This window comes from Montipora capricornis, chromosome 4 (genome assembly GCF_036669925.1).
Source record: "Montipora capricornis isolate CH-2021 chromosome 4, ASM3666992v2, whole genome shotgun sequence".
Classification (NCBI taxonomy): domain Eukaryota; kingdom Metazoa; phylum Cnidaria; class Anthozoa; order Scleractinia; family Acroporidae; genus Montipora; species Montipora capricornis.
Genome location: NC_090886.1, coordinates 45872991 through 45900490, shown reverse-complemented (window position 1 = coordinate 45900490; position 27500 = coordinate 45872991). Strand labels below are relative to the sequence as shown.

The 27500-nt window shown below is 38.5% G+C and overlaps 2 protein-coding genes across 2 annotated transcripts in view; both read left to right on the top strand.

The window, feature by feature from the left end:
- The first annotated feature begins 1417 nt into the window (after positions 1-1417).
- LOC138047115 (carbonic anhydrase 2-like) lies at positions 1418-9962 on the top strand. Its single transcript, XM_068893840.1, has 8 exons — positions 1418-1657; positions 4473-4544; positions 5035-5067; positions 5162-5475; positions 5688-5780; positions 5886-5949; positions 6126-6286; positions 7711-9962. The coding sequence occupies exons 2-8, from the start codon at positions 4487-4489 to the stop codon at positions 8128-8130; spliced, it is 1143 nt and encodes a 380-aa protein (XP_068749941.1). The 5' UTR covers positions 1418-1657; positions 4473-4486; the 3' UTR covers positions 8131-9962.
- Positions 9963-16600: 6638 nt separating this feature from the next.
- LOC138047114 (carbonic anhydrase 2-like) overlaps positions 16601-27500 on the top strand; it is an 11766-nt gene continuing 866 nt past the window's right edge. Inside the window, exons 1-8 of the mRNA XM_068893839.1 lie at positions 16601-16847; positions 18969-19040; positions 19752-19784; positions 19879-20192; positions 20437-20529; positions 20635-20698; positions 20875-21035; positions 26170-27500. The exon at positions 26170-27500 is cut by the window's right edge and continues 866 nt beyond it. Coding sequence (XP_068749940.1) covers positions 18983-19040; positions 19752-19784; positions 19879-20192; positions 20437-20529; positions 20635-20698; positions 20875-21035; positions 26170-26589 — 1143 coding nt within the window. The 5' untranslated portion in view covers positions 16601-16847; positions 18969-18982 and the 3' untranslated portion in view covers positions 26590-27500. The remainder of the gene's footprint in view (positions 16848-18968; positions 19041-19751; positions 19785-19878; positions 20193-20436; positions 20530-20634; positions 20699-20874; positions 21036-26169) is intronic.

The window sequence follows — 27500 nt, the reverse complement described above, 5'->3', positions numbered from 1 at the left end:
AAGAACATCAAGACAGCAGAAATCCACATAAAATTAAATCGTGTTATTGTTTTGAATTACGTAACACTTCATATCAATTAATGCAGTTGATGTCATCACGCGCTTGTTGCAACGTGAGAAAGCACACAAAATCTCCACTGCGTGACTCGAAAAAACTATTTTCTTTTCATTACACACTTCACTACAAGCACGCTATGCGTTCCTATCTGGTTGTTCTGTTTGCGGCCTGTTTTTTTTGAGTGAGAGATTAAATTTCCCAGAAAGTTAACTCGATCCTACGATTTACTCTATATACGTCCTTCAACTATGACTTCATATTATTTTTAAAACACAAAGCTTTCACATTCGCAATATCGGAGAAAAGATATGCTTTCTCTTCGTCCTTTTGAATAAAGTGAGAAAATTTGGCTAGAGACCGTGGGCGTCTTCTACCGTCCAAGCGTCGACATTACATTGTTCCTCAAAGTTTGTGTGGAGTGTTCATCGGTCCAAGAAAGAACTCTTTGTAAACGTTTGTAATAAAGACAACGGGTATTTTATCAAGAGCGTGTAATTCATACTACCGCAGCTCATACAATATCTGGTAAAATTTTCTATGAATGTGTATGAACTGGATATCATTTATGCATTTAAGATTTTGTTGGTGGATCTCGAGTTTTATTATTTGATTAAAAAGCGACGTCTTCAAACAGCAGAGAAGAAACGACCGGGGACATTGTGTTGTGTTCTTGGGCAAGACACTTTACTCTCATAGTGCCTCTCTTCACCCAGGTGTATAACCTGGTACCGGCGAATTTAATGCTGCGATGGACTGGCATTCCATCCAGGGGGGAGTAGAAATACTCCTAGTCGCTTCATGCTAAACAGGAGATAAGCGCCGGCCTGATGGGCCTTCTTGGCTCGTAACAGACTTTACCTACCTACTCACAGACGACAAATATGCTATGGAACCCTGAATCAATGTATCCTCTTAGCAAAATCTCACGTTGACTAAAAACGCGAGATGTTAAGTGTTATGTTCGTAATTAATCAAAAAAGACAGCTTTATCTTTTGTATATTCGCAAATATGCGCAATATCACGTGAGCAAATCGTCCAAGTTTAATTTTGTATTCAGCTTCAAAGATGCATGGCTCCTTTTTGCACAATTAATTGGGTATCTTTTTTGATATGTTTCGCCCCAAATCAACAACCGTTACTGTTGCTTAAGACAAACTCACTAGAATTACTTGTTTTGCGCAGGAAGCCCACTGCGTAACGTCCGTGTTTGGTAGAAACAGCAAAACAAAGACGAAAAGAAATCATAAATATCAAAATACTACTTACTTAGAAACTTAGAATATTGCGATATTGACAATATCACAGGAATCCTATCTTAGAGCTGAGGGTATAAAAATCGCAAAACTTTCCAATTTTTTCAGTGTTCTCCGAGATCGCTTCGACCGCTGCTTAAAACGTCCAGAAACTTCACGTTACATAGTTCTAGATATTTTCCAGCGATCGCAGCGATCCTGACACTCAGAAATAATTGAAATTTCTGATTCCTACCTTCAGTTTTAACTCGTTAATTCAACTGGGAGATTATTTCTTCCAATTTGCAGTCAAGCAGCACACATTTTCAAGCTATATCTTCAGAAAGACACGTCTTCAATTTTAAGGTAAAGTAGGCATTTGTGGTAGATGTGATTAATTTTTTAGCTGGTATAAATAACTTGTATAGGATGCCAGCTTTTCTAATCGTCATTTGTGTATGTGTGATAAGTGTTTGCTGAGATGATGGAATCTCGAAACGCCGGTACGATTATTTCTAACCTGCAACTTTTCAAGTTTTTCAGCTTTCTTTCCAAAGCACTTTCGTTAAGTAATTAAAAAAATTGAAGTGAAAGGAAATCTTAAATCGATGACGTTTTAGTAAAAAATGAAAGATTGCGAGGAAACGCGAACAAAGGCAAAATATCCTTTCAAAAAAAAGCCTCAAACGCACGCCTGCCTTAAGCTCGTATACCACAATTTTTGATGAAGAGTTGTATCAAGGAAAGAATAAATAACCGATCAAAATTTAATTGCTTATACAACTTTGCACATTAAGAAATTATTTTAAAGTGAGGAGTTTTGTTTCATGAGGTAGAAAGACAGAAACGAAAAGAGAGCTTCTGTTGTTAAACATGCTGACCTTTGCCACTTTATCGGAATGCTCGTTTGGCGTAAAGTAGATGCAATCGGAAAGTAATCGTTGGTCTTCACTGAATCGGTCATATGAATGATGGATAGTTCGATTCTGAACCAATGTTTTTTTGGTTTTATTTTCAACGCCGTTTTTTTTTCATTTCACTTTTCATCGCATATATTCTTAAGTGTGCTCTGAGCTTGGGTTTCCTGTAGATCGTCACTTTTGCACTCGGATATTGTTTAGTTTATCAGCTTTTAATTCGACCTTAGCTGTGTTGAGCTTTCTTTAAAAATGTAGTTTTCCTGTTAAACGCTGTTTCCTAAGGATTTAAACGGATGCCATTCCTGGTTTGCCATCTGAAAAGCAGTTTTGTCATGTTTTTTGCGGCAGCCGAAAAAGTCTCTTCTGAACAAGATTAACTATAATTTTGATTACAATCAAAAGAATCACTTTAAAATTCTGACCAAACAACTAGAAAGAAAACGTTAATTAAGGGAACATATAACTTCTTACGATTTTAACTTGATTTTAGTATTTCTCCTGTGAGCTGAGTCCATCTTGGTGCATTCATTTTTAGTTTTCGTTTTTGCATCCTAAGAAAAAAGTAAACGCTAATCAATCGGCAATCTTGATACAATATAGATAATGTTATAAGCAAAAACCTCGTTAATAACCTTATTCCATTTCATCTTGTTGTGTTTGGAGAGGAAATGAACTGAAGAGATTGGAACTGAAAGTTAAGTTGAAGAACTCTGGTCTTTACTATAGTTGCATTCTCATGCTTTTACGACCGAACTACAAGGTTCGGTAGAATATGAAAAAATCGAAGTGAACTGAGACAGATTACTGTTTGGGCACAGGCCAATAAGCTGTTCCAGAAACCTGTCAAATGTCTTACGTAATTCAGTTGTCTCTTCTACGCTCACTCGATGTATCTCCGACAAAACAATTTTCTTTTCTTATCATCTCAGAAATAGTTAGTGTCCCGACCGAAATTTCCAAATGAAAGAACTCATAAGGCTTAATTTATTAAAAAATCTTGGACAATATTGTTAAAATTACAATATCTTTGATATTTTTCAAGTTGTCTGACCATTTGTCGGATGGGTCGATAATTTTTGGTGTTGATATATACAGTAGTTCTTTTTTCTAAAGGAATTAAAACCACTTTTTTTTAAAATAAGATTACCGAAATGAATAGGAAGATGACCTTACGTCATGCGCCTTGAAACTAAAGCTATAATATTCTTTACACAAATACGCCCACCCTCTTAAGATGGAAATGTTATTGACAAGTAATACACATAAATCATATATTACATAACGTCACGTGCATGCAATGTTGTGCATTCACGTGCTCCGATATTTTCCATCGCCTAACATATAACCATGTGTCCTCACGTGCTGCAGTGAATATCGCTTTCTGATAATAATCTTCACGTGCATTAAGGACCTCACGTGTTTATAACTTGGACTTTTATCAGTAAAGATTAGGGATGCCAAATACAACCCGATACAAGCATCACGTGCTCTGAGGACCTCACGTGCGTTCGCGTGCATTGAGGACTTCAGTAAAACTATGTAACAGTACTTGTAAAAGCTGCACTTTCCTAATCCTATTTCGGATGCCTTATCACTGCGCTTCAATAGGCGCACCAGATCCACTAGATCCACGATTTGGATTACACCTTCTTGTGTCGAATACGATTCTAGAACGAATCATTAAGGAGAGATAAGTTAAACTACAAATTCGCAGAAAAATTCGATAGAAAAACTTGTAGGCAATTGATATTTCCCGGCGTAATTGTGAAGAGAAAAAAAAAGTTGAACACTCTTGATACTTTAATACCCTGAACAGTAATGAAGGAATTTTTGTTGGTATTGTTTCAGCTGGAATTGTACGGTTTTTCCTTGTATATGAAACCGACTAGTAGTTCAAATATTTTCTATCTTTGCTTGCACTTGGGTATTGCAAACGGCAACGGTTTTAAACATAAATGCAGTACCTTATCATACAATCTTCCTTAAATATTACTATAGCATGTTCCCGATTAGTATCGATCTGTTAATAGATTTAAATATCTTTTCGCTAAAGGAAAATGGATAAAGCTATGAAACTCCAAGCTCACGGATCTTTGTTACTTTAAGCAGACCTTTCTTCCGGCTCATCCGCTTGAAACCATGAGACAAAAAGACCAATCCGTCTTACGCTCTTTTTCACCACTTGCGAGGGTCCACCCTTAATCATGCACGTATTGCTTGCCTGTGCTTAAGCCGGTTTTTTTTTTCATCTTTTTCCACAGCTATCATAGTCAATATGAACCAGTTTCTTTCGGCCTTGGTCCTCAGTGTCTTTTGTGCATCATTTGCCATTGGTAAGCTAGTAATTGCATGGCTTTTATGTTTTCTTAACGTTTGTTATAGACATCAGGTCTTAATTAAATTAAAAAGTCACTCTTTCTACCATAAAAGGAAACTGATGAACATTCTCGATACACAGAGTTTGATTTTAAAAATTTTAAGGTCCTTTATAACTCAAAGAAAACAGTTAGCTTTCCTAGAGGCCAATATTCAGTATCGACTACCCAACATCTTTTTGATCGCCGAATACCAGTTACAAGTTCTGACAAATACTAACATCAGTTATATATTACTGTATGAGTGAAATGCTTCTTTCTCAGGCTGCTGTCGGTATTCCGTTTCTGTTATCCTGTTAAATGACGTCTCACGTTACAGTTTTAAAACAATCTTACATTAACAAACAGAAAATAAAAATAAAGTGGGAGACTTTGAAACGTTAAGCGAGAGAGTGATTCAAGACAAGCTGTGTGCTAACATCGTCTTTTTTGTCTTCTTCTCCTTTAGCTCAATGGAGTTACAATCCAAATGCTTTAGATGGTAAGGATTCTTTGTCTCAAGTATACGGAAATCTTTTTACACAAGATTTGAAAAGTTAGCAAGCTTTATGACATTGTTATCGCTTTTATTCCAGGTCCCCATAATTGGCAGGAAGCTTGCAGCACTGGAAAAAGACAATCACCAATTGACATCGAAACAGCAAAGGTATTTGTCGACAAAGAACTGGGTACCTTCACACTAAAAAACTACAACAAGACACTAAACAAGACTTTCGCTGCTTCCAACAATGGCCATGCCCTGGAGATGTCCTTTCCTCCTAGAGTGTACAATGTGAGTGGTGGAGGATTGAATGGCGTTTATACAACAGTTCAGTTTCATTTTCATTGGGGAGCCAACAACACTGTTGGATCAGAACACACTGTCGACGGAAAGGAATATGCTGCAGAAGTAAGTAAAAGAATCGAAATTTATTGAGTTCCATTATTAATCTTCACACTCAATGATGACTCTCTCGATACCTTTTGTCTTCCGCACAGAAGTAATGAAATCCACGTTTCTCGGCGCTCTATAACTAGATCATTCATACCTATCTCTTAGCCATGTCAACAACGCATAAGTTGTACAGGAACATAAGTAAAATACTTTGCCCTCTTTTACAGTTACACTTTGTCAGCTACAACACAAAATATGCCAACATCTTAGAAGCAATTGATAAACCCGATGGTCTTGCCGTTCTTGGTCTTTTGATTGAGGTAAGAATCGACAATGATGAGGAAGATGATGATGGTTATAGCTTTCATTTCGATGACATTAAAATCGATTATAAAAGAGGTTAATTGATTGTCTTCTTGTTTCAGGTTGGAGAACACAACAACACAGCGTTCTCATTCCTCGAAACTGCCAACAAGCTTACTAAGTCTTGTAAGTAGTGATATTGGTTTTCATAGTGATATGAAAGTTAAGTGCATTTTACCGGCGAAAGAATAGCACAAATAATGAAAACAATCCTAAAAGGTTTTTCTTCCCTACGGATATACCATATCAGCTGCTAGGTCATTGTGGACTAACGTGGTATCTTGTTCCGGCCTTCTTTACAGTCACTGCAGTGAACGACGTTCCAGCCTTTTCGTTTCACGACCTATTGCCTGCCGACAAGACTAAGTTCTTCCGGTACAATGGTTCTCTGACCACTCCCTCCTGTCTGGAATCTGTCACGTGGACTGTGTTTAGGGACCATGTTTTCATATCGCAATACCAGGTACAGTCGTAGTAATAACTAAGCTACATTGATTCGTGCGGTCGGCTCTACTTTGAAAGGCGATGGCTGTGAACTTTGCTTTATAGAAAGCCAGAACATTTTAGTTTCTGGCTGTAGTCATTACTGAGGCCGAATCAAGAATCAAGAATGGGTTAAAATTATTCCCTTTGAGAATAATCATTACAGATAAGAAAGTCCTCCGTGATTCACATTCCATATGTTTCACGTCCGCCGTACGATGTGGGCCAAGTATCCCAAAATGAATTTGGTACGAGGCGTGTCAGAGTAAAAATAGAAAATGAAAGATTCACATCTGTATGCTCATGTTGTCGTCGAAACCTCAAATGTGGTGATTTTCCCGGGGGTAGGGGGTGGGTGGGAGGGGATGCTCCATTAGTGATCCTCTCTGGGGGGCAAAGATCCGCTGTTGGCTCGAGAGACCTTTGTAACTGATCTATAAATTGTCTTCTCCTCTCTCGTCCGCCTGTGAATCGTCATTCCTGTCTATCCAGTGTCATCTAGTTGGAGAAAAACACTAGCCTGGGAGAACCACGTAGAAAATTCCCACTGACTATTCAGATCGGCCATGTAACCAGCATGGTTGCTCTGATAGTGTAGTGGTGATCACACCCAACCGGTAAACAGGGGGACGTGGGTTCAAATCCCGCTCAGGGCATAAAAAGTTTTTCTTCCAATTAAAAAGTCATTCAGAGGGTTAACGTTGTCCGTCCTTGGTCACTTCTAAACTCTCTCTCTCTCTCTCTCTCTCTCTCTCTCTCTCTCTATATACTTTTATATTTCTTCGCACGCAACCCTATAAAAGGAGACCTTCACGGCTACATATGATTGCATTTTGCCCAAAACACGCTAAGTGAGAACAAAATCCGAACTTTACATCCGTAAGCGAGACGACGAGCATCCCTCCCCTTTTAATATGGGATTCCCCTCCCGCGGGTGGGGGGGGGGGAGAGGTAGGGGGGTGATTTCATGTCGTTGTTACGCAGAGTACCGAGAAAATATGTTCTGAAATGAGTGCCGCTCGTGCAAAACGATTATTTTTCCTCTTTTAAATTAAACCGGTGATGCTATTATTTGTGTCCCTGTCGTTGCCCTAGCCGTCGTAGTTTCTAAAGCTCCCTAATATATATATTTGAAATACGGACTCCGTTAAATTTTAAAAGTCTTATAAAAGCCAGCGTCCTTTTCATAAGAAATCATTTAATGGTTTCCTAAGTTCAAATATATGACATCTCATATATTTTTCCTATGCAAATTGATTACAATGATTTTAATTTTTACGTAAGTCGTGTATGCCACGCATTTACCAAAGTTCTTGTTGAATTTGACTATTTGGAATCTTTGGAGCTGATGGTTTGAGGAAATGTATCAGAAATTTCTGACTGTGATTTTTGTTGTCTTTTTAGCTGGACCTTTTGCGAAGTCTGGAAAAAAACGGCACTTTACCGGAATTTGGCAATTACCGTCCAGTGCAGCCGCTCAACAACCGGATTGTCAAAGCAAGTTTCCCACGCTCCGCAGACACCACCACCCCGACCCCATCACCTTCTGCTATTACCAAGACAGTCACCACAACAGTCACCCCGAGCCCATCACCCTGTGCTATTACCAAGACAGTCACCAAAACAGTCACCGTCACCCCACCACCTTGTGCTATTACCAAGACAGTCACCACAACTGTCACCGTCACGGCTACTGTCCACGCAGACACTGGTACTACCACGACGGTGCCTAGAGTAGCAATGGACTCTGGAGGCTCCTCTGGTGTTACTATGACCCTCGGCGTGTTCTTGCTGATGTTGTCCGTAGCCCTTTTCTTGCATTAGATCACAGACACCTACCAACCGTAGTTCATGAATCCCATTCTCGTTCCCAGAGCTGTTGGTTTTTACAGACGGTACGCCATGGAACGTGCACAGAAGAGAGAAACTCTGGGGCCGGTAATAACCACACATCCACATCTCACGTAGTTCGGGGAATAAGCACCTTCCAAACAAAAAATTCGGTATTACATCTCTGAGAATCCTTCTTGTTAGGCAGATACCATTGCTATATACTTTCATAGATGATTATAAAACAAATGCTTTGAAGTGTTTGGGTTTGCTCGGGCTTTTTGCACAATGAAATTAATGGTATTTTTAAATACCGTGCATTTCATCGCCCAGGGTTTATAAAGTTTTATATAAGTTACTCTTTGGTGCATTAAGCGCACATCGACGAATACCAAGAGTGCCTGACGAGATGATGGTTATGATTAAATATCAGCTGATACGTTCCATTAATTATTTCAAAGTGCTCAACACCAAAGTCACTTCAATACCATCGTAAGCCAGTAACTCTTACTTTGCAATTAGCGAAAGCGTTGGAAGGATTCACTCCTGCCTCTTTATTAAAACAATTAGCAAGTAAACTACACTTCAAACTGTTTTCCTCAAGTGGAAAGTCAACCAGGTACCTTTGCATTAGTGTATCTCGTGCACACAATCTTGAAATCACTTAGTAGATGAGAAAATTAATTAGGTACGTGTGTTTTTTGCAGATTTTTCTTAAGGGTTTGATTTATAATTAGTAGATCATAGTAGATCACAACGTACTAATGCGTTAACTGGAGCTCTTTTGGATGGACGATTGCTTACTGCGTTGGGTTGCTGCTTTTCTCACTAATAGGTCACGAAGTTTTATAATTAGCGAATTACTGTCTAAACCTGAGGTGCTTCACTCATATTGGGGTATTCCCAGGGAAGTAAGCTTGCTTCACTATTATTCGCTATCTTATTTAAACGACTGGTCAAGCAGAGACCATACTGGGTGAAATATGTAGACGATACAACCGTTTATGAAGTGGTACCGCGGTGCTCACCCAGCTATATCCCGTGCATTGCTAATGATTTGCAGGTGCCATGCATCTTAATTCGTCAAAGTGCAGGGTGCTCTGGGTAAAGTTACTACAATACCAGCCTTTTCCTATCAATGCGCAAGTTATATGGATATGATCGCGTCTCTAGTTATAAGATACTGGATGTGCAAATTTGTAATGACTTGAAATAGAGATATTGAATACAAACGGAATCGTTTGTGTGGAACAAGACTCCTTAAACATTTCTGCGATAGCTTACAGGAACTTTCCCAATCAATTTGTCTAGGATTGTAATTACGATTTATTCCACGCTTGTTAGATCAGCATTGAAATATATTTATCCTGTGTGGGCTGCCCTGCTTGACTATTTGTCCTATGTAACGGAGTCGGTACAGAAGAAAGCTCTCCACAATTTCTTAATCCAGGTTAATTATATAGATATCCTTGCTTTAGCTGGCCTTCAGTTCTTTTCAGTATGTAGAGATGAGGCACGCATGCTTGAAATTTATTAGGAATGCTAAGGAAAAGACCTTATCAGCGGTGGCACTACCATAGTTGAACAGGGCCACAAATTAAGATCTGGGCCTTCTCGGTCTCACAACGGCTTATGTCCAGAACAAACCTTTATGCAGAGTTTATGACTGTGAAGTTGTGTAAATTATGATAACTATGATAATTTATCTATTATTATGTAGTAGAACTAGTATCATTAAATGTTGTGTGAAACAGGTATGAGCTGTGACTACCGATGTATTATATACGACTGCAGCAGTGATAAATAAACATACATTACAACATTAACCTGTGGCATGTTTTTTTCTTTTTTTTTCAACGTTTCATTAACGCGCTCTGGCTCTAATTGACATCCAGTCTGCCAAAGGCATGGTAAAGTTTTGAAAAATCTTAAAATTTTACGTGATGCATGCAACGTGATCGGTTTGTCGTTCCCATTTTATTCAGGTCATCTAAGTCGACATATCGACATAGACACACTCAAGATGCATTAATTGCAATGCTGCTATTTTGAAACGCAAAAACAGTGTCTCTAGATGACCGAGAGAAGGTTGGGGAAGAGAAAGGGAACAGTTTTTAGATTTTTATGCTTTAGTACGCATACACTCTGGTATCAAAGGATTCACTGCTATCCAAGTTACTTGATTCCATTCTTGAGAATGTTGTTTTCTATGCTCCTTTTAAATTTTCAGCAGCATTGGTTTCAAACAAAGAGTCTGACGCTTCATTGTGTCCTTTTTTCAAACGGTTTGCGGATGTTTGAAGTTGACCGCTGACCAGTTACTAGGTTTCGATTGCATCGCAAGCTCAAACTTAGGGTAAAAAAAGAACAGAGTTTGTAATTGAAAACCATTGGCTAAACATCTAAGAGATGCAAAAACAAATTTGTGAACACGTGAACCTGTAACGCAAATAATAATGCTGGCAGGATAAATAGGAATCTTTGGCTATCTAAATGATTTCCTGTTAATAATAATAACAATGATAATAATAATAATAATAATAATAATAATAATAATAATAGTAATAATAATAGTAATAACAATTATTATTATAAATTTAATTTCAAAATATGCCATTAATAATTCAAAACAATTTACAAAAGGTCATAAATAAAAATCACAATATCTTCCAAATACATATATCAGATAGTACTTAAAGAAACCTATTTAAAATTGGTTTAGAAGGTGTAATATAAAAAAATCTAATAAAAAAGGAACTGTAAACAGACAAAACAATTTAAAACGTATGGATCCCTAAATGTCCCTTTAAAAACGTCAATAAATACCTCCTTTAGTGCTCTTAATTTCTATATCAGTATCAGTAATAATAATAATAATAATAATAATAATAATAATAATAATAATAATAATAACTGTTTATTCACAAATCCATAGGAAAGTGAAAAGGAGATCAAGGAGGAAATTAGCCCAAATTAAGGAGTAAATTAAAAAATTAATTAAAATACTAACTATAAGAATATACTATATACTAACTATAAAAATAAATCATACATCACGCGATAAAAGAACTTAGTGTTCACTAGAAAAATTTTGCAAGATGACATCTCAGTCTGTTCTTAAAAGTGTTCAAATTCTCCGCCTCAGCAATTTCCTTTGGCAGAATGATATTACACTTATCGATTATGCGTATAAAAAAGAATTGGTTAAAACTATTTAAAGTTGCGGTTGCAAACTTATTTTTATAACTGTGATAAGCTCTTAAGGGCCGAAAATCATGTGCAAACGTAAAAAATGCAGAGGGATCTAGTCCATTGTTGAAAAATCCAAAGTTATCTCGATCTCTTCGAATTAATGAACGAGTTCACGCTCTTGAGTAAATTATGGGTAATCAGGGCAAGATGTAGAGATATTCAAAGGTTTGCGTTCAAAACGATGAAAACTATTCATGATATGCAATTTTGGGATTTTTTTTATTTCCAAAACAGAAGATATGTGCTTAAAGGCGCGGCAGATTAAAGTTGGAGAGAATGACTATTGCAGAAATGATTTTATTAAACAAAGTTTCTGCCATACATTTCCTGTGATTCCGAAGTCACAAAATTACAGAGAATGTGTGGAAACAAAAATGCAATGTTTAGGAACTCCAAAGAATGGATACCAAGTCCAGTTCATCTCAGTTGTGAATTTGAACTTATTTGTTTGGTTTATGAAGGCGAAAGTCTATAAAGTAGAGTCATGTATGCTCCGAATTTCCATACAAAATTCCCCGTTATGTTGCCCTGATTACCCATGATGCAATCAAGAGCGTGAACTGGTCTATGAGCGGTGTAAACAATCTCCCCACTAAGAGCGTAGTAATATATTGTGTTAACCAAGAACCAGTTTAATACAGTAAACACCCGCATATAAGAACCCATTTTTAAGGCTTAAGGCTGATCGTGTTCTTATTTGAGGGCTGCTTAGTGAGAAATCAGCCTGAAAGTGTTCTTAAAATGCTCTTAAAATTGGTTTCAGAAATACTTCAAACTATATATTACTGGAGGTTTAATTAACATACAATGCTGTTTTGTAATATATTTAATAGTTTGTAATGGTCCTGAACACCATAGTACTTTGATATAAGTTACTGTACTGAATTGTTTCCTTATCCTAATACCCTTTCCCTTTATATTAAGAACATGTTTTATTTATCAGCCTGAATTTGTTCTTATTCATATGATGCTTTATTGACCAAATTTCAGCCTGATGTTCTTAATCTACTTGTTCTTATATGCGGGTGTTTACTGTATGTAAAGCTATTAACTGCCGAGGCTCACTGATATGTAACACGGGTAATAGAAAATTCACGGAACTTGCGGAATTTGAAATGTTATGCAATGGCATTTGAAGGTAAAATGGGTATTTGTAGACTTCATGCTTTGATATAGTGCGGAAATGAACAAGTATGTGACCTTCTCTTTAATGGTTGAGATTCCTTGTCACCATCTGTATCAGGCTTCTCGCCGTTCAGAGGGTTGGCATTTCTATCTTAAGAAAGTGGGTGACCAATTACTCCTTAATTTTGGCGCGAAATTCCAGCTTTCATTTATAATTTCAGATGTGAAATTACAATGTTGCTATGGCAACTTTTCTAACAGTGCCAAAATAGCTAATGCAATGGTATACTGTCTCGTGAAATTGAGCAATAATCTCACTTGCATTTTGTCCAAAATCAAATAATTTCCCTCGCCTGGACAAAACGCGAGTAAAATTACTCCCTAATTTCATTCCGTCACCATTTGATTACTCATACTTATTTCTCGAGAGTTTCAATAGACGAAAGGAAATTTATATGACAGACAGAATGATCCACACTATAGTATTTTATCTTTTCTCCTGCCCTTACGTACCATTCCGGAAACGAAACACTATTTCTCTTTGAAATAGTTTCTTGTTGAAACAGAGGCAACCAAAGAAAATAAAATTATTGGACGGAAATATCTGCTAGTATGGAACGCGACCTACAAATTTCAAAATTATCTCCTAGAAGCAAACACTTTACTGGAGAGTTTGTGGATAACAACTTTTAACGTAAAACTGTATCCTTATCAAAGCATCTCTCTCCATCACGAGGAACATGGAAACCCTTGTAGGATTTTAGTTGGATTTAGTCGTTGTGTGTACCAGTCAAAAGCAAATTATTTGACTCTAAATGATGTCGACAGTTTTTGAGTCAGTGGTTTCACTTGCCTGACGACTATATATCCACTAACCATGAAATTCTTTTAAATTGGATGAGGGCTTTCTCAGTGGTCGTGTTATTTCTGTATACGATGCAAAACCATTTATTAACCTGGCCTTTCAGTTTCTCAACAGATAAGAAACTTAACAAATGTTTTTACCTTTGATAGCCAGACCGATAATGCCGCATCACGGAGTCGATAACTCAGTGTGGACCTAAAAGTAAGTTATTCATGGCGCTCTGCAATTGGGTCTCGGTGAAGTCTTCCTTTGATCAATCGTTTGTGAAAATGTTACTTCGAAAGTCATTGTTCTCGGGCGTGGTGTGTCATTTATGCTGATCAGGGTGTGGTATTATAAAATCGTTCTGCTTGTTACCTGATTCGTGGTTGTGTCAACGGAATTAATCAGTGGATTTCAGCCACAGATTCCGAGCAGTTTGATAATCAGAGCGCCAAAAAGGAATGCAAGTACAGTGTCTTCTATGCAGAAGAATTCACTTCTCTCACTTTATTGACGTATCCACTATCGAAGGGACTACATCAAAATAGAACAACAGTAATGTGCTTCCAAACTGAACAACCATCATTGGTAACTACTCAGATAATCGACCACAAATTAAACAGTGTGAGAAAATTATTACATCAAATAGAATAAAGTAGAACTGCTGCCTGCCATCGTATTTTGTTATAAGTAGAAACAATTAAGCTTTCCTTCCATCTACACGATCAAGTAAACATCTTAACCATCGTACAGTTCTTAAACAACACCGTAGTCAAAGGTCAAGTAAAGAACTGATCACAACTTTATCCGCATATTTCAAAGAATGGCAGAAAGCAGAAGAATTGCACCACAATATGATAGTCCTGTAGTGATCACGCCAGTGAAAGCAGATTATTCGCTAAAGACTGTTCTGTTATCATAGAAAGCATTATCAATAGCACCACCACACAAGTATTACGCGATAGCTTTCACTTTCGCGGACTTACAGCTCCATGTTTTTTTTAGGAGTTTTTCAATCAAAAAGCTTTGAATAGTTTAAAGGTTCCTTCGAGAAGTCGTACAAACAGGTTCCCTCACGTGCCAGGCACGTGAATCCTTAACCTTTGGACCGCATTCTACACGTAGAAACTTTCGTAAACAATTGATATAAGACCCAATAATTTCTCAACGACATGGCGCGATAATGTGTATCAGTTCATCAACGCTTCGCTTTTTTTTAATAACAAAAACGCTTATTTGTTCAATATTCCATATCCAGGGAAGGAAAATAAATTCAGAGACTCTGGTTGTCCAGAAGTCACACTCGCTTCGTCATCTTGTATCGGCCAAGCATCATTCTGTTTTTCCTTTGAACAACATCAAGACAGCAGAAAACCACATAAAATTAAATCGTGTTATTGTTATTGTTTTGAATTACGTAACATTTCATATCATTTAATGCACTTGATGCCACCGCGCACCGGTGGCTCAGTTGGTTGAGCACGGGCTGTCACGCGGGAGGTCGTGAGTTCAACTCCGGCCGGACCAACACTCAGGGTCTTTAAATAACTGAGGAGAAAGTGCTGCCTTTGTAATTACATCTGCGAATGGTTAGACTCTCTAGTCTTCTCGGATAAGGGTGATAAGCCGGAGGTCCCGTCTCACAACCCTTCAACGTTCATAATCCTGTGGGACGTAAATGAACCCGCACACTTGTCGTAAAGAGTAGGGCATGTAGTTCCCGGTGTTGTGGTCTGTCTTCTGTGATGTATCATGGTTGGGAGGGTAAATGCTCGGAGATATTAGCTACACCAAGCTACTCTAAAAATCCGAGGGTAAATAAAAATATATGATATGATGATGATATGTCATCGCGCGCTTGTCGCAACGTGAGAAAGCACACAAAATCTCCACTGCGTGACTCACGCTATGCGTTCCTATCCGGTTGTTCTGTTTGCGGGCTTTTTTTTTTGAGTGAGAGATTAAATTCCCCAGAAAGTTAACTCGATCCTACGATTTACGTCAGGAAAATAACAGTCTTTTCACAAAACACTAAGATCATCACGATAAATGCATTGCAATATTGCAATGTGGGTCATAGAATTAAAAGGTTTCAAGAGACGAAACAAGCCTTGCGTCTATATACGTCCTTCAACTATGACTTTATATTATTTTTAAAACACAAAGCTTTCACATTCGCAATATCGCAGAAAAGAAATGCTTTCTCATCGACCTTTTGAAAAAAGTGAGAAAATTTGGCTAGAGACCGTGGGCGTCTTCTAAAAGGAAGCGTCGATATTACGTTAGTCCTCAAAGTTTGTGTCGAGTGTTCATCGGTCCAAGAAAGAACTCTTTGTAAAAGTTTGTAATAAAGACAACGGGTATGTTATCAAGAGCGTGTAATTCATATTACCGCAGCTCATACAATATCTGGTAAATGTTTCTGTGAATGTGTATGAACTGGATATCATTTTTGAATTGAAGATTTTGTTGGTGGATCTCGAGTTTTCTTATTTGATTAAAAAAGGACGTCTTCAAACAGCAGAGAAGAAACGACCGGGGACATTGTGTTGTGTCCTTGGGCAAGACACTTTACTCTCATAGTGCCTCTCTTCACCCAGGTGTATAACCTGGTACCGGCGAATTTAATGCTGCGATGGACTGGCATTTCATCCAGGGGGGAGTAGAAATACTCCTAGTCGCTTCATGCTAAACAGGAGATAAGCGCCGGCCTGATGGGCCTTCTTGGCTCGTAACAGACTTTACCTTACTTCTCACAGACGACAAATATGCTATGAAACCCTGAATCAATGTATCCTCTTAGCAAAATCTCACGTTGACTAAAAACGCGAGTTGTTAAGTGTTATGTTCGTAATTAATCAAAAAAGACAGCTTTATCTTTTGTATATTCGCAAATATGCGCAATATCACGTGAGCAAATCGTCCAAGTTTAATTTTGTATTCAGCTTCAAAAATGCATGGCTCCTTTTTGCACAATTAATTGGGTATCTTTTTTGATATGTTTCGCCCCAAATCAACAACCGTTACTGTTGCTTAAGACAAACTCACTAGAATTACTTGTTTTGCGCAGGAAGCCCACTGCGTAACGTCCGTGTTTGGTAGAAACAGCAAAACAAAGACGAAAAGAAATCATAAATATCAAAATACTCGTTTCTTAAAAACTTAGAATATTGCGATATTGACAATATCACAGGAATCCTATCTTAGAGCTGAGGGTATAAAAATCGCAAAACTTTCCAATTTTTTCAGTGTTCTCCGAGATCGCTTCGACCGCTGCTTAAAACTTCCAGAAACTTTACGTTACATAGTTCTAGATATTTTCCAGCGATCGCAGCGATCCTGACACTCAGAAAGAATTGAAATTTCTGACTCCTACCTTCAGTTTTTAACTCGTTAACTCAACTGGGAGATTATTTCTTCCAATTTGCAGTCAAGCAGCACACAGTTTCAAGCTATATCTTCAGAAAGACACGTCTTCAGTTTTAAGGTAAAGTAGGCATTTGTGGTAGATGTGATTAATTTTTTAGCTGGTATAAATAACTTGTATAGGATGTCAGGTTTTCTAATCGTCATTTGTGTATGTGTGATAAGTGTTTGCTGAGACGATGGAATCTCGAAACGCCGGGACAATTATTTCTAACATGTAACTTTTCAAATTGTTCAGCTTTCTTTCCAAAGCACTTGCGTTAAGTAATTAAAAAAATTGAAGTGAAAGGAAATCTTAAATCGATGACTTCTTAGTAAAAAAATGAAAGATTGCGAGGAAACGCAAACAAAGCCAAAATATCCTTTAAAAAAAAAGCCGCCTCAAACGCACGCCTGCCTTAAGCTCGTATACCGCAATTTTTGATGAAGAGTTTTATCAAGGAAACAACAAATAACCGATCAAAATTTAATTGCTTATACAACTTTGCAAATAAAGAAATTATTTTAAAGTGAGAATTTTTGTTTCATGAGGTAGAGAGACAGAAACGAAAAGAGAGCTTCTGTTGTTAAACATGCTGACCTTTGCCACTTTATCGGAATGCTCGGTTGGCGTAAAGTAGATGCAATCGGAGAGTAATCGTAGGTCTTCACTGAATCGGTCATATGAATGATGGATAGTTCGATTCTAAGCCAATGTTTTTCAGTTTGGTTTTATTTTCAACGCCGTTTTTTTTCCTTTCACTTTTCATCCCATATATATGCTTAAGTGTGCTCTGAGCTTGGGTTTCCTGTAGATCGTCACTTTTGCACTCGGATATTGTTCAGTTTATCAGCTTTTAATTCGACCTTAGCTGTGTTGAGCCTTCTTTAAAAATGTAGTTTTCCTGTTAAACGCTGGTTCCTAAGGATTCAAACGGATGCCATTCCTGATTTGCCACCCGAAAAGCAGTTTTGTCATGTGTTTTGCAGTAACGGAAAAAGTCTCTTCTGAACAAGATTAACTATAATTTTGATTACAATTAAAAGAGTCACTTTAAAATTCTGACCAAACAACTAGAAAGAAAACGTTAATTAAGGGAACATATAACTTCTAACGATTTTAAGTTGATTTTAGTATTTCTCCTGTGAGCTGAGTCCATCTTGGTGCATTCATTTTTAGTTTTCGTTTTTGCATCCTAAGAAAAAAGTAAACGCTAATCAATCGGCAATCTTGATACAATATAAATAATGTTATAAGCAAGAGCCTCGTTAATGACCTTATTCCATTTCATCTTGTTGTGTTTGGAGAGGAAATGAACTAAAGAGATTAGAACTGAAAGTTAAGTTGAAGAACTCTGGTCTTTACTATAGTTGCATTCTCATGCTTTTACTACCGAGCTACAAGGTTCTGTATAATATAAAAAAATCGAAGTGAACTGAGACAGATTACTGTTTGGGCACAGGACAATAAGCTGTTACATAAACCTGTCAAATGTCTTACGTAATTCAGTTGCCTCTTCTACACTCACTCGATGTATCTCCGACAAAACAATTTTCTTATCATATCATCTCAGAAATAGTTTGTGTCCTGACCGAAATTTCCAAACGAAAGAACTCATTAAGGCTTAAATTATTAAAAAATCTTGGACAATATTGTTAAAATTACAATATCTTTGATACTTTTCAAGTTGTCTGACCATTTGTTGGATGGGTCGATAATTTTTGGTGTTGCTATATACAGTAGTCCTTTTTTCTAAAGGAATTAAAACCACTTTTTTTCAATAAGATTACCGAAATGAATAGGAAGATGACCTTACGTCATGCGCCTTGAAACTAAAGCTACAATATACTTTACAAAAATACGCCCACCCTCTTAAGATGGAAATGTTTTTGACAAGTAATACACATAAATCATATATTACATAACGTCACGTGCATGCAATGTTGTGCACTCACGTGCTCCGATATTTTCCATCGCCTAACATATAACCATGTGTCCTCACGTGCTGCAGTGAATATCGCTTTCTGATAATAATCTTCACGTGCATTAAGGACCTCACGTGTTTATAACCGCTTGAAACCATGAGACAAAAAGACCAATCCGTCTTACGTTCTTTTTCACCACTTGCGAGGGTCCACCCTTAATCATGCACGTATTGCTTGCCTGTGCTTAAGTCGGTTTTTTTTTCATCTTTTTCCACAGCTATCATAGTCAATATGAACCAGTTTCTTTCGGCCTTGGTCCTCAGTGTCTCTTGTGCATCATTTGCCTTTGGTAAGCTAGTAATTGCATGGCTTTTATGTTTTCTTAATGTCTGTTATAGACATCAGGTCTTAATTAAATAAAATCTCACTTTTTCTACCATAAAAAGAAACTGATGAACATTTTCGATACACAAAGTTTGATTTTAAAAATTTTAAGATCCTTTATAACTCAAAGAAAACAGTTAGCTTTCCCAGTGGCCAATATTCAATATCGACTACCTAACATCTTTTTGATCGCCGAATACCAGATACAAGTTCTGACAAATACTAACATCAGTTATATATTACCAGAAACCCATAAGGGTTGAAACGTGTAACGCGCGTTCACAGCTTCCGAATATTCAGTGCCAACTGATTGGTTGAATGTTTCAGTGCTAACTACCATATTTGTAAACCCCTCGCTCTTGTTTTTCCAAATATGGTACTTAGCAAATTGAATATTCAGAAGCTTGTTTCCCAGCACACAAGGGGCCGTTACACGTTTCAACCCTTATGGGTTTCTGATATTACTGTATGAGTGAAATGCTCCTTTCTCAGGCTGCTGTCGGTATTCCGTTTCTGTTATCGTGTTAAATGACGTCTCACGTTACAGTTTTAAAACAATCTTACATTAACAAATAGAAAATACAAATAAAGTGGGGAACTTTGAAACGTTAAGTGAGAGAGTGATTCAAGACAAGCTGTGTGCTAACATCGTCTTTTTTGTCTTCTTCTCCTTTAGCTCAATGGAGTTACAATCCAAATGCTTTAGATGGTAAGGATTCTTTGTCTCAAGTATACGGAAATCTTTTTAGACAAGATTTGAAAAGTTAGCAAGCTTTATGACATTGTTATCGCTTTTATTCCAGGTCCTCATAATTGGCAGGACGCTTGCAGCACTGGAAAAAGACAATCACCAATTGACATCGAAACAGCAAAGGTATTTGTCGACAAAGAACTGGGTACCTTCACACTAAAAAACTACAACAAGACACTAAACAAGACTTTCGCTGCTTCCAACAATGGCCATGCCCTGGAGATGTCCTTTCCTCCTAGAGTGTACAATGTGAGTGGTGGAGGATTGAATGGCGTTTATACAACAGTTCAGTTTCATTTTCATTGGGGAGCCAACAACAATGTTGGATCAGAACACACTGTCGACGGAAAGGAATATGCTGCAGAAGTAAGTAAAAGCATCGAAATTTATTGGTTTCTATTATTAATCTTCACTTAGTGGTGGCAAAAAAAATATTTTTTACACTCAATGATGACTCTCTCGATACCTTTTGTCTTCGGCACAGAAGTAACGAAATCCTCTGTTTCTCAGCGCTCTTTAACTAGATCATTCATACCCATCTCTGAGCCATGTCGACGACGCATAACTATGTCACAGGAACATAAGTAAAATACTTTGCACTCTTTTACAGTTACACTTTGTCAGCTACAACACAAAATATGCCAACATCGCAGAAGCAATTGATAAACCCGATGGTCTTGCCGTTCTTGGTCTTTTGATTGAGGTAAGAATCGACAATGATGAGGAAGATGATGATGGTTATAGCTTTCATTTCGATGACATTAAAATCGATTGTAAAAGAGGTTAATTGATTGTCTTCTTGTTTCAGGTTGGAGAACACAACAATACAGCGTTCTCATTCCTCGAAACTGCCAACAAGCTTACTAAGTCTTGTAAGTAGTGATATTGGTTTTCATAGTGATATGAAAGTTAGGTGCGTTTTACCGGCGAAAGAATACCTCAAATAATGAAAACAATCCTAAAAGGTTTTTCTTCCCTACGGATATACCATATCAGCTGCTAGGTCATTGTGGACTAACGTGGTATCTTGTTTCGGCCTTTTTTACAGTCACCGCAGTGAACGACGTTCCAGCCTTTTCGTTTCACGACCTATTGCCTGCCGACAAGACTAAGTTCTTCCGGTACAATGGTTCTCTGACCACTCCTACCTGTCTGGAATCTGTGACGTGGACTGTGTTTAGGGACCATGTCTTCATATCGCAATACCAGGTACAGTCCTAGTAACTGCTCTATTTTGAGAGGCGATGGCTGTGAATTTTGCTTTATAGAAAGCCAAAACATTTTAGTTTCTGGCTGTAGTTATTAAACCTTCGAGTTAACGCTGTAGTTTATTAAACCTTCGAGTTAACGCAGTGTTTCCTCTTTATTGGCGTGGTGGCAGCGCTTAACTCACGCCTCTAATTCCCTAACACAAGTGTGGACTTTGGATCCTGCGACATCTACTCCTCCACAAGGTCAAAACGCCGTTATTTCTGGTGAGCGATTTATGAACTTTCCAGCATGGCTGCTTCGCCTCGAGCACCCAAACAGTGGCAGTTAACAAAGATCGAGACGATTACTTCGTACGAAAGTTGGCGGCAGAACTTGATCTATGTCGGTGATGCATAGTAATGAGGTTAAGACGTATGTGTGATCGCTCTTCAATTTTTCTCCTTTGGTTCGTTCTCTGCTGCACCAACCACCAATTTTTAAATGGGAGACGGTACAGAAGCTATAAATCTACAAACTGGCCTGGAAAATGCGACTCATGGCTGAATCTTCTACCTATTAGAAGGGATTTTTCCTATCCACCACTGCACCTTCGGTTGATTTATAAAGTTGCTGGAATCCTATTTCACAGTACATGTCATTACCCAAACAAAGATGTATTGTTCATAACATGCATACCACGCGGCTGGACGCACACTGGTTATGCAATCACCGATTCTTTTCTGCACAGAAATTTATCAAAGCGACGTAGGATGAAAAGACACAAAAGACCATGCTTCTATTATCCTAACAGCTCCGCCGCATTCAAGATGGAATTAATTGGTGATCTGACGTTCAAGCTCAACCCGGGGCCTTCTATGAACAGAACAATACCGGTCATTGTCTCATCACAAGCCAAACGCAGCCATGCATCCTGGCCCACTGCTGTGTCACATAATGTCACTCCCGGTTTTAAAAGCTGCTGTCTCAGGGGAGTGAATCGGCAAAATCTTATCAATTTAAGATGCTCAAACCAAAACCTGCAAAATGGCTTTATACCCATTGAATTTTGCTTGCTGAACACCCGATCGATCAATAAGAAGGAGCTTGCGATTAAAGATTATGCAGTTGAAAATAACGTAGACATATTCGCAGTGACTGAGACATGGCTACGCGATAATGAAAACCATAATTTTTCCATTGCCGAAGTTTGCCCCACTGGATACTGCTTCTACCATGTTCCACGGAAAAACTCACGAGGAGGAGGAGTTGGTCTCTTGGTAAAGAAACACATAAAAGTTACGAGACAAACCCAAGGAAATTTTAGCTCTTTTGAATACTTGGACGTCGTTACGACATGCTCTACTGGATCTACAAGAATTGTTATCATTTACAGACCACCTCCATCGAAGGCAAATCAACTAAACAATGCTCTATTCTTCGAAGAATTCGGCACCCTCACAGAGCAGTTAGTTGTTTCCCCTGGAAACCTGCTAATAGTGGGGGACTTCAACTATCACATGGATGACACTAAAAATTTGGATACTGTCAAATTTAACAAGGTCCTAGAATCGTTCAGTCTAGTCCAGCATGTTAATGGCCCCACCCATAAGAAGGGCCATACCTTAGACCTGATCATAACCAGAGCCGCGGACGAGTTAGTTATTTGCACTGAAACACGAGATCCAATGCTGTCTGATCACTCTGCTGTGCACTGTAAGCTTCGCCTGAAGAAGCCACCTCTGGAACGAAAGGAAATTAGTTATCGTAAACTTCACTCTGTAAATATGAATAGCTTCAACGATGATCTAAAGCAGTCCAACCTTCTGACAACTAACCCCCTCGATCTTATGAGCCTTACTGAACAATACGAAAACACATTGAAAGAAACACTTGAAAAGCATGCGCCTCTGAGACGACGCTTGATAACTCTCCGCCCATCGGCACCATGGTACCATGAGGGTATTGGTGATGCCAAGAGAAAGCGTCGGAAGCTGGAGCGCCGCTGGAGAGCGTCAAGACTGTGTGTCGACAGACAGATGTATGTTGACCAGTGTCAGATAGTGAACAAAATGCTTAAGGACGCGAAGGCTTCATATTATACATCTATTATATCAGAGAATGCACTGGATCCAAAAATACTTTTTAACGCAGTCGACAAGTTGCTACATCGTAAAGTAGAGAAACGCTATCCGACTGCGCCCTCAACGATCGAGCTTACGAATAATTTCGCCGACTTCTTTGACAAGAAGATAGCAACCATAAGAACGGAGCTATCTAACGAAATGACCTCCACTATCCAGTCTTGCGGAGCAAATGAACAGCCATGTCATGTCGAATTCACAAAGTTCAGAGTAATGTCAGCAAGAGAGGTTGAACGTTTTGTGGACAAAATCGGTAAAAAATCTTGTGATCTTGACCCTATACCAGCATCTATTCTCAAGGAATGCAAATCGACTCTTCTACCCATTTTCACTAACATGGTCAACATGTCGCTCCAATCAGCATATATTCCCGCTACACTGAAGGAAGCAATGATTAAACCGAAGCTGAAGAAGGACAACCTAGATTGTGAGGATTATCCAAATTTCAGACCTATCTCAAACCTGAAGGTTGTATCAAAGATAATTGAAAAGGCAGTATCTTGTCAATTGAGTGATTACCTACGTGATAATGATCTGGAGGAATCTTTTCAGTCAGCATATAAATGCTTTCACAGCACAGAGACTGCTCTTTTGAAGGTACAAAATGACATTCTCCGTGAAATAGACAATCAGAAATGCGTTGTCCTGCTGCTGTTGGACATGTCTGCAGCGTTCGACACCGTCGACCATGAGTTGCTACTAGAAAGAATGTCAAAACGCTACGGTGTGAAAGAAAATGCGCTAAAATGGTTCCGATCCTATATTCAAGATCGGAAGCAGTTTGTGATGATTGATGGAATCAAATCAAAAGTGAAAGAACTCCGTTATGGTGTTCCCCAGGGATCGGTTTTAGGGCCGATTCTGTACTTGCTATACACGTCGCCCATCGGGGACATAATTAGACGGCATGGACTCAACTATCATCTCTACGCCGACGACACTCAACTATACCTCTCATTTAAGCCCACTCCCGCTGAACAAGCCTATTCCATAGCTAAGATAGAAGCGTGTGTTTCCGAAATCGACTCGTGGATGGTAAGCAATAAGCTTAAACTGAACAGAGGAAAAACGGAGTTACTGGTCCTAAGCGCGCGACATCGCCCATCCCCATCAATAGAATACATCGATGTGTCTGGTGAACGGATCAAGCCATCCCCAACTGCAAGGAACATTGGAGTTATCTTCGATGAGCACATGTCACTAGATAAGCATGTTACCAATACCTGCAAGGCCTGTTTTTTCCACCTCAGGAACATTAGTAAGATAAGAGACTGTTTATCTCCAGCAGACACTGAAAAGCTGGTTCACGCCTTCATTACCTCTAAGCTTGATAGCGCCAACTCAATATTGTATAGGCTACCCACCTTTCTAATAGATCGCTTACAAAATGTCCAGAATGCTGCTGCCCGCATTATTACTCGTACCAAGAAATATGACCACATTACGCCTGTCCTAAAGCAGCTGCACTGGCTTCCAGTTAACCAGCGCATTAACTATAAGATACTACTTCTGACCTATAAAGCGCTTAATGGCCAGGCTCCTAGTTACATTACTGAACTATTAGAGCCCTATGCACCAACTAGGAATCTGAGATCTTCCTCTAAAAACTTACTAAAAATACCACCCGTCAAGCTAGTAAGTTATGGCCATAGGTGTTTCTCTTTTGCAGCACCCAGTTTGTGGAACTCTCTCCCCGACATTATCAGACAGAGTACCTCGTTACCAAGTTTTAAGACCTATACGAAAACATACCTTTTTAAAAAATGTTATAACTTAGATTAGCATGTAATATAGTCTTTTTACCTGGAAACATAGTTTTAATATCTTAAAATAGTTTTTAATATAGTTTTTATCTGAAAATTGTAAAAATCCATCCTATTGCTACTTGTAAATTTTCCTACTTTGGATTGTAATTATTGTAAAGCGCTATTGGGCTAAAGGGAAATAGCGCTATATAAATAAAGCATTATTATTATTATTATGTAGTTATTACTGAGGCGGAATCAAGAATCAAGAATCAAGAATGGGTTAAGAAAGTCCTCCGTGATTCAGACTCCATATGTTTCACGGCCGGCGTACGATGTGGGCCAAGTATCCCAAAATTAATTTGGTACGAGCCGTGTCAGAGTAAAAATAGAGAATGAAACATTCACATCTGTATGCTCATGTTGTTCGTCGAAACCTCAAATTTGGTGATTTTCCCGGGGGGTGGGGGTGGGTGGGAGTAGACGCTCCTCAGAAATTGTAAATTAAACCCCTAAAGGAGACCAATCTGGGCGTGGCCCAGGCTTTTTTTGACCCCTAAGAGAGGCCTTTTTTCAGATTATATGAATCAGTCGAAAATATATGTAGTAAATATATATATATATATATATTTATATATATACTTTTATATTTCTTCGCATGCAACCCTAAAGGAGAACTTCACGGCTACATATGATTGCGTTTTGCCCAAAATACCCTAAGTGAGAACAAAATCCAAACTTTACATCCGTAAGCAAGACGACGAGCATCCCTCCCCTTTTAATATGGGATTCCCCTCCCGGGGGTGGGGGGAGAGGTAGGGGGGTGATTTCATGTCGTTGTTACGCAGAGTACCGAGAAAATATGTCCTGAAATGAGTGCCGCTCGTGCAAAACGATTATTTTTCCTCTTTTAAATTTAACCGGTGATGCTATTATCTGTGTCCCTGTCGTTGCCGTAACCGTCGTAGTTTCTAAAGCTCCCTGATATATATTTGAAATACGGACTCCATTAAATTATAAAAGTCTTATAAAAGCCAGCTTCCTTTTCATAAGAAATCATTTAATGGTTTCCTAAGTTCAAATATATGACATCTCTTATCGTTTTCCTATGCAAATTGCTTACAATGATTTTAATTTTTACATAAGTCGTGTATGCCACGCATTTACTAGATTTCTTAATGAATTTTACTATTTGGAATCTTTGGAGCAGATGGTTTGAGGAAATGTATCAGAAATTTCTGACTGTGATTTTCGTTGTCTTTTTAGCTGGACCTTTTGCGAAGTCTGGAAAAGAACGGCACTTTACCGGAATTTGGCAATTACCGTCCAGTGCAGCCACTCAACAACCGGACTGTCAAAGCAAGTTTCCCACGCTCCGCAGACACCACCACCCCGACCCCATCACCTTCTGCTATTACCAAGACAGTCACCACAACAGTCACCGTCACCCCACCACCTTGTGCTATTACCAAGACAGTCACCACAACAGTCACCGTCACCCCACCACCTTGTGCTATTACCAAGACAGTCACCACAACTGTCACCGTCACGGCTACTGTCCACGCAGACACTGGTACTACCACGACTGTGCCGAGAGTAGCAATGAATTCTGAAGGCTCCTCTGGTGTTACTATGACCCTCGGTGTGTTCTTGCTGATGTTGTCCGTAGCCCTTTTCTTGCATTAGTTCACAGACACCTACGAACCGTAGTTCATCAATTCCATTCTCGTTCCCAGAACGTGCACAGGAGAGAGAAACTCTGGGGCTGGTAATGACCACACATCCACATCTCACGTAGTTCGGGGAATAAGCACCTTCCAAACAAAAAAATCGGTATTACATCTCTGAGAATCCTACTTGCTAGGCAGGTACCTTTGCTATATACTTTCATAGATAATTATAAAACAAATGCTTTGAAGTGTTTGGGTTTGCTCGGGCTTTTTGCACAATGAAATTTACGGTATTTTTAAATACCGTACATTTCACTGCCCAGGGTTTATAAAGTTTTAGATAAGTTACTCTTTGGTGCATTAAGCGAACATCGACGAATACCAAGAGTGCCTGACAAGATGATGGTTATGATTAAATATCAACTGATACGTCCCATTAATGATTTCAAAGTGCTCAACACCAAAGTCAATTTAATACGATAGTAAGGCAGTGTGTTAAGTGTTGAAAGGATTCATCCCTGCCTCTTTATTAAGTTAAAACAATTAGGAAGTAAACTACACTTCAAACTGTTTTCCTCAAGTGGAAAGTCAACCAGGTACCTTTGCCGATTAGTGTATCTCGTGCACAAAATCTTGAAATCACTTAGTAGATGAGAAAGATAATTAGGTACGTGCGTTTTTTTGCAGATTTTTCTTAAGGGTTTGATTTATAATTAGTAAATCATAGTAGATCACAACGTTCTAATGCGTAAACTGGAATTCCTTTGGATGGACGAGTGCTTACTACGTTGGGTTGCTGCTTTTCTCAGTAATAGGTCACGAAGATTTATAATTTGCAACTTACTGTCTAAACCTGAGGTGCTTCACGCATATGGGGGTATTCCTAGGGAGCAAGCTTGCTTCACTATTATTCGCTATCTTATTTAA

What these genes read in the sequence shown, in the direction of transcription:
- LOC138047115 (XM_068893840.1), top strand. Translation starts at nt 4,487, where the DNA reads ATGAACCAGTTTCTTTCGGCCTTGGTCCTCAGTGTCTTTTGTGCATCA. An exon ending in TTGTGCATCATTTGCCATTG is followed by an intron (nt 4,545 to 5,034) that starts GTAAGCTAGTAA and finishes CTTCTCCTTTAG; the next exon opens with CTCAATGGAGTTACAATCCA. An exon ending in TTCTTGGTCTTTTGATTGAG is followed by an intron (nt 5,781 to 5,885) that starts GTAAGAATCGAC and finishes TTCTTGTTTCAG; the next exon opens with GTTGGAGAACACAACAACAC.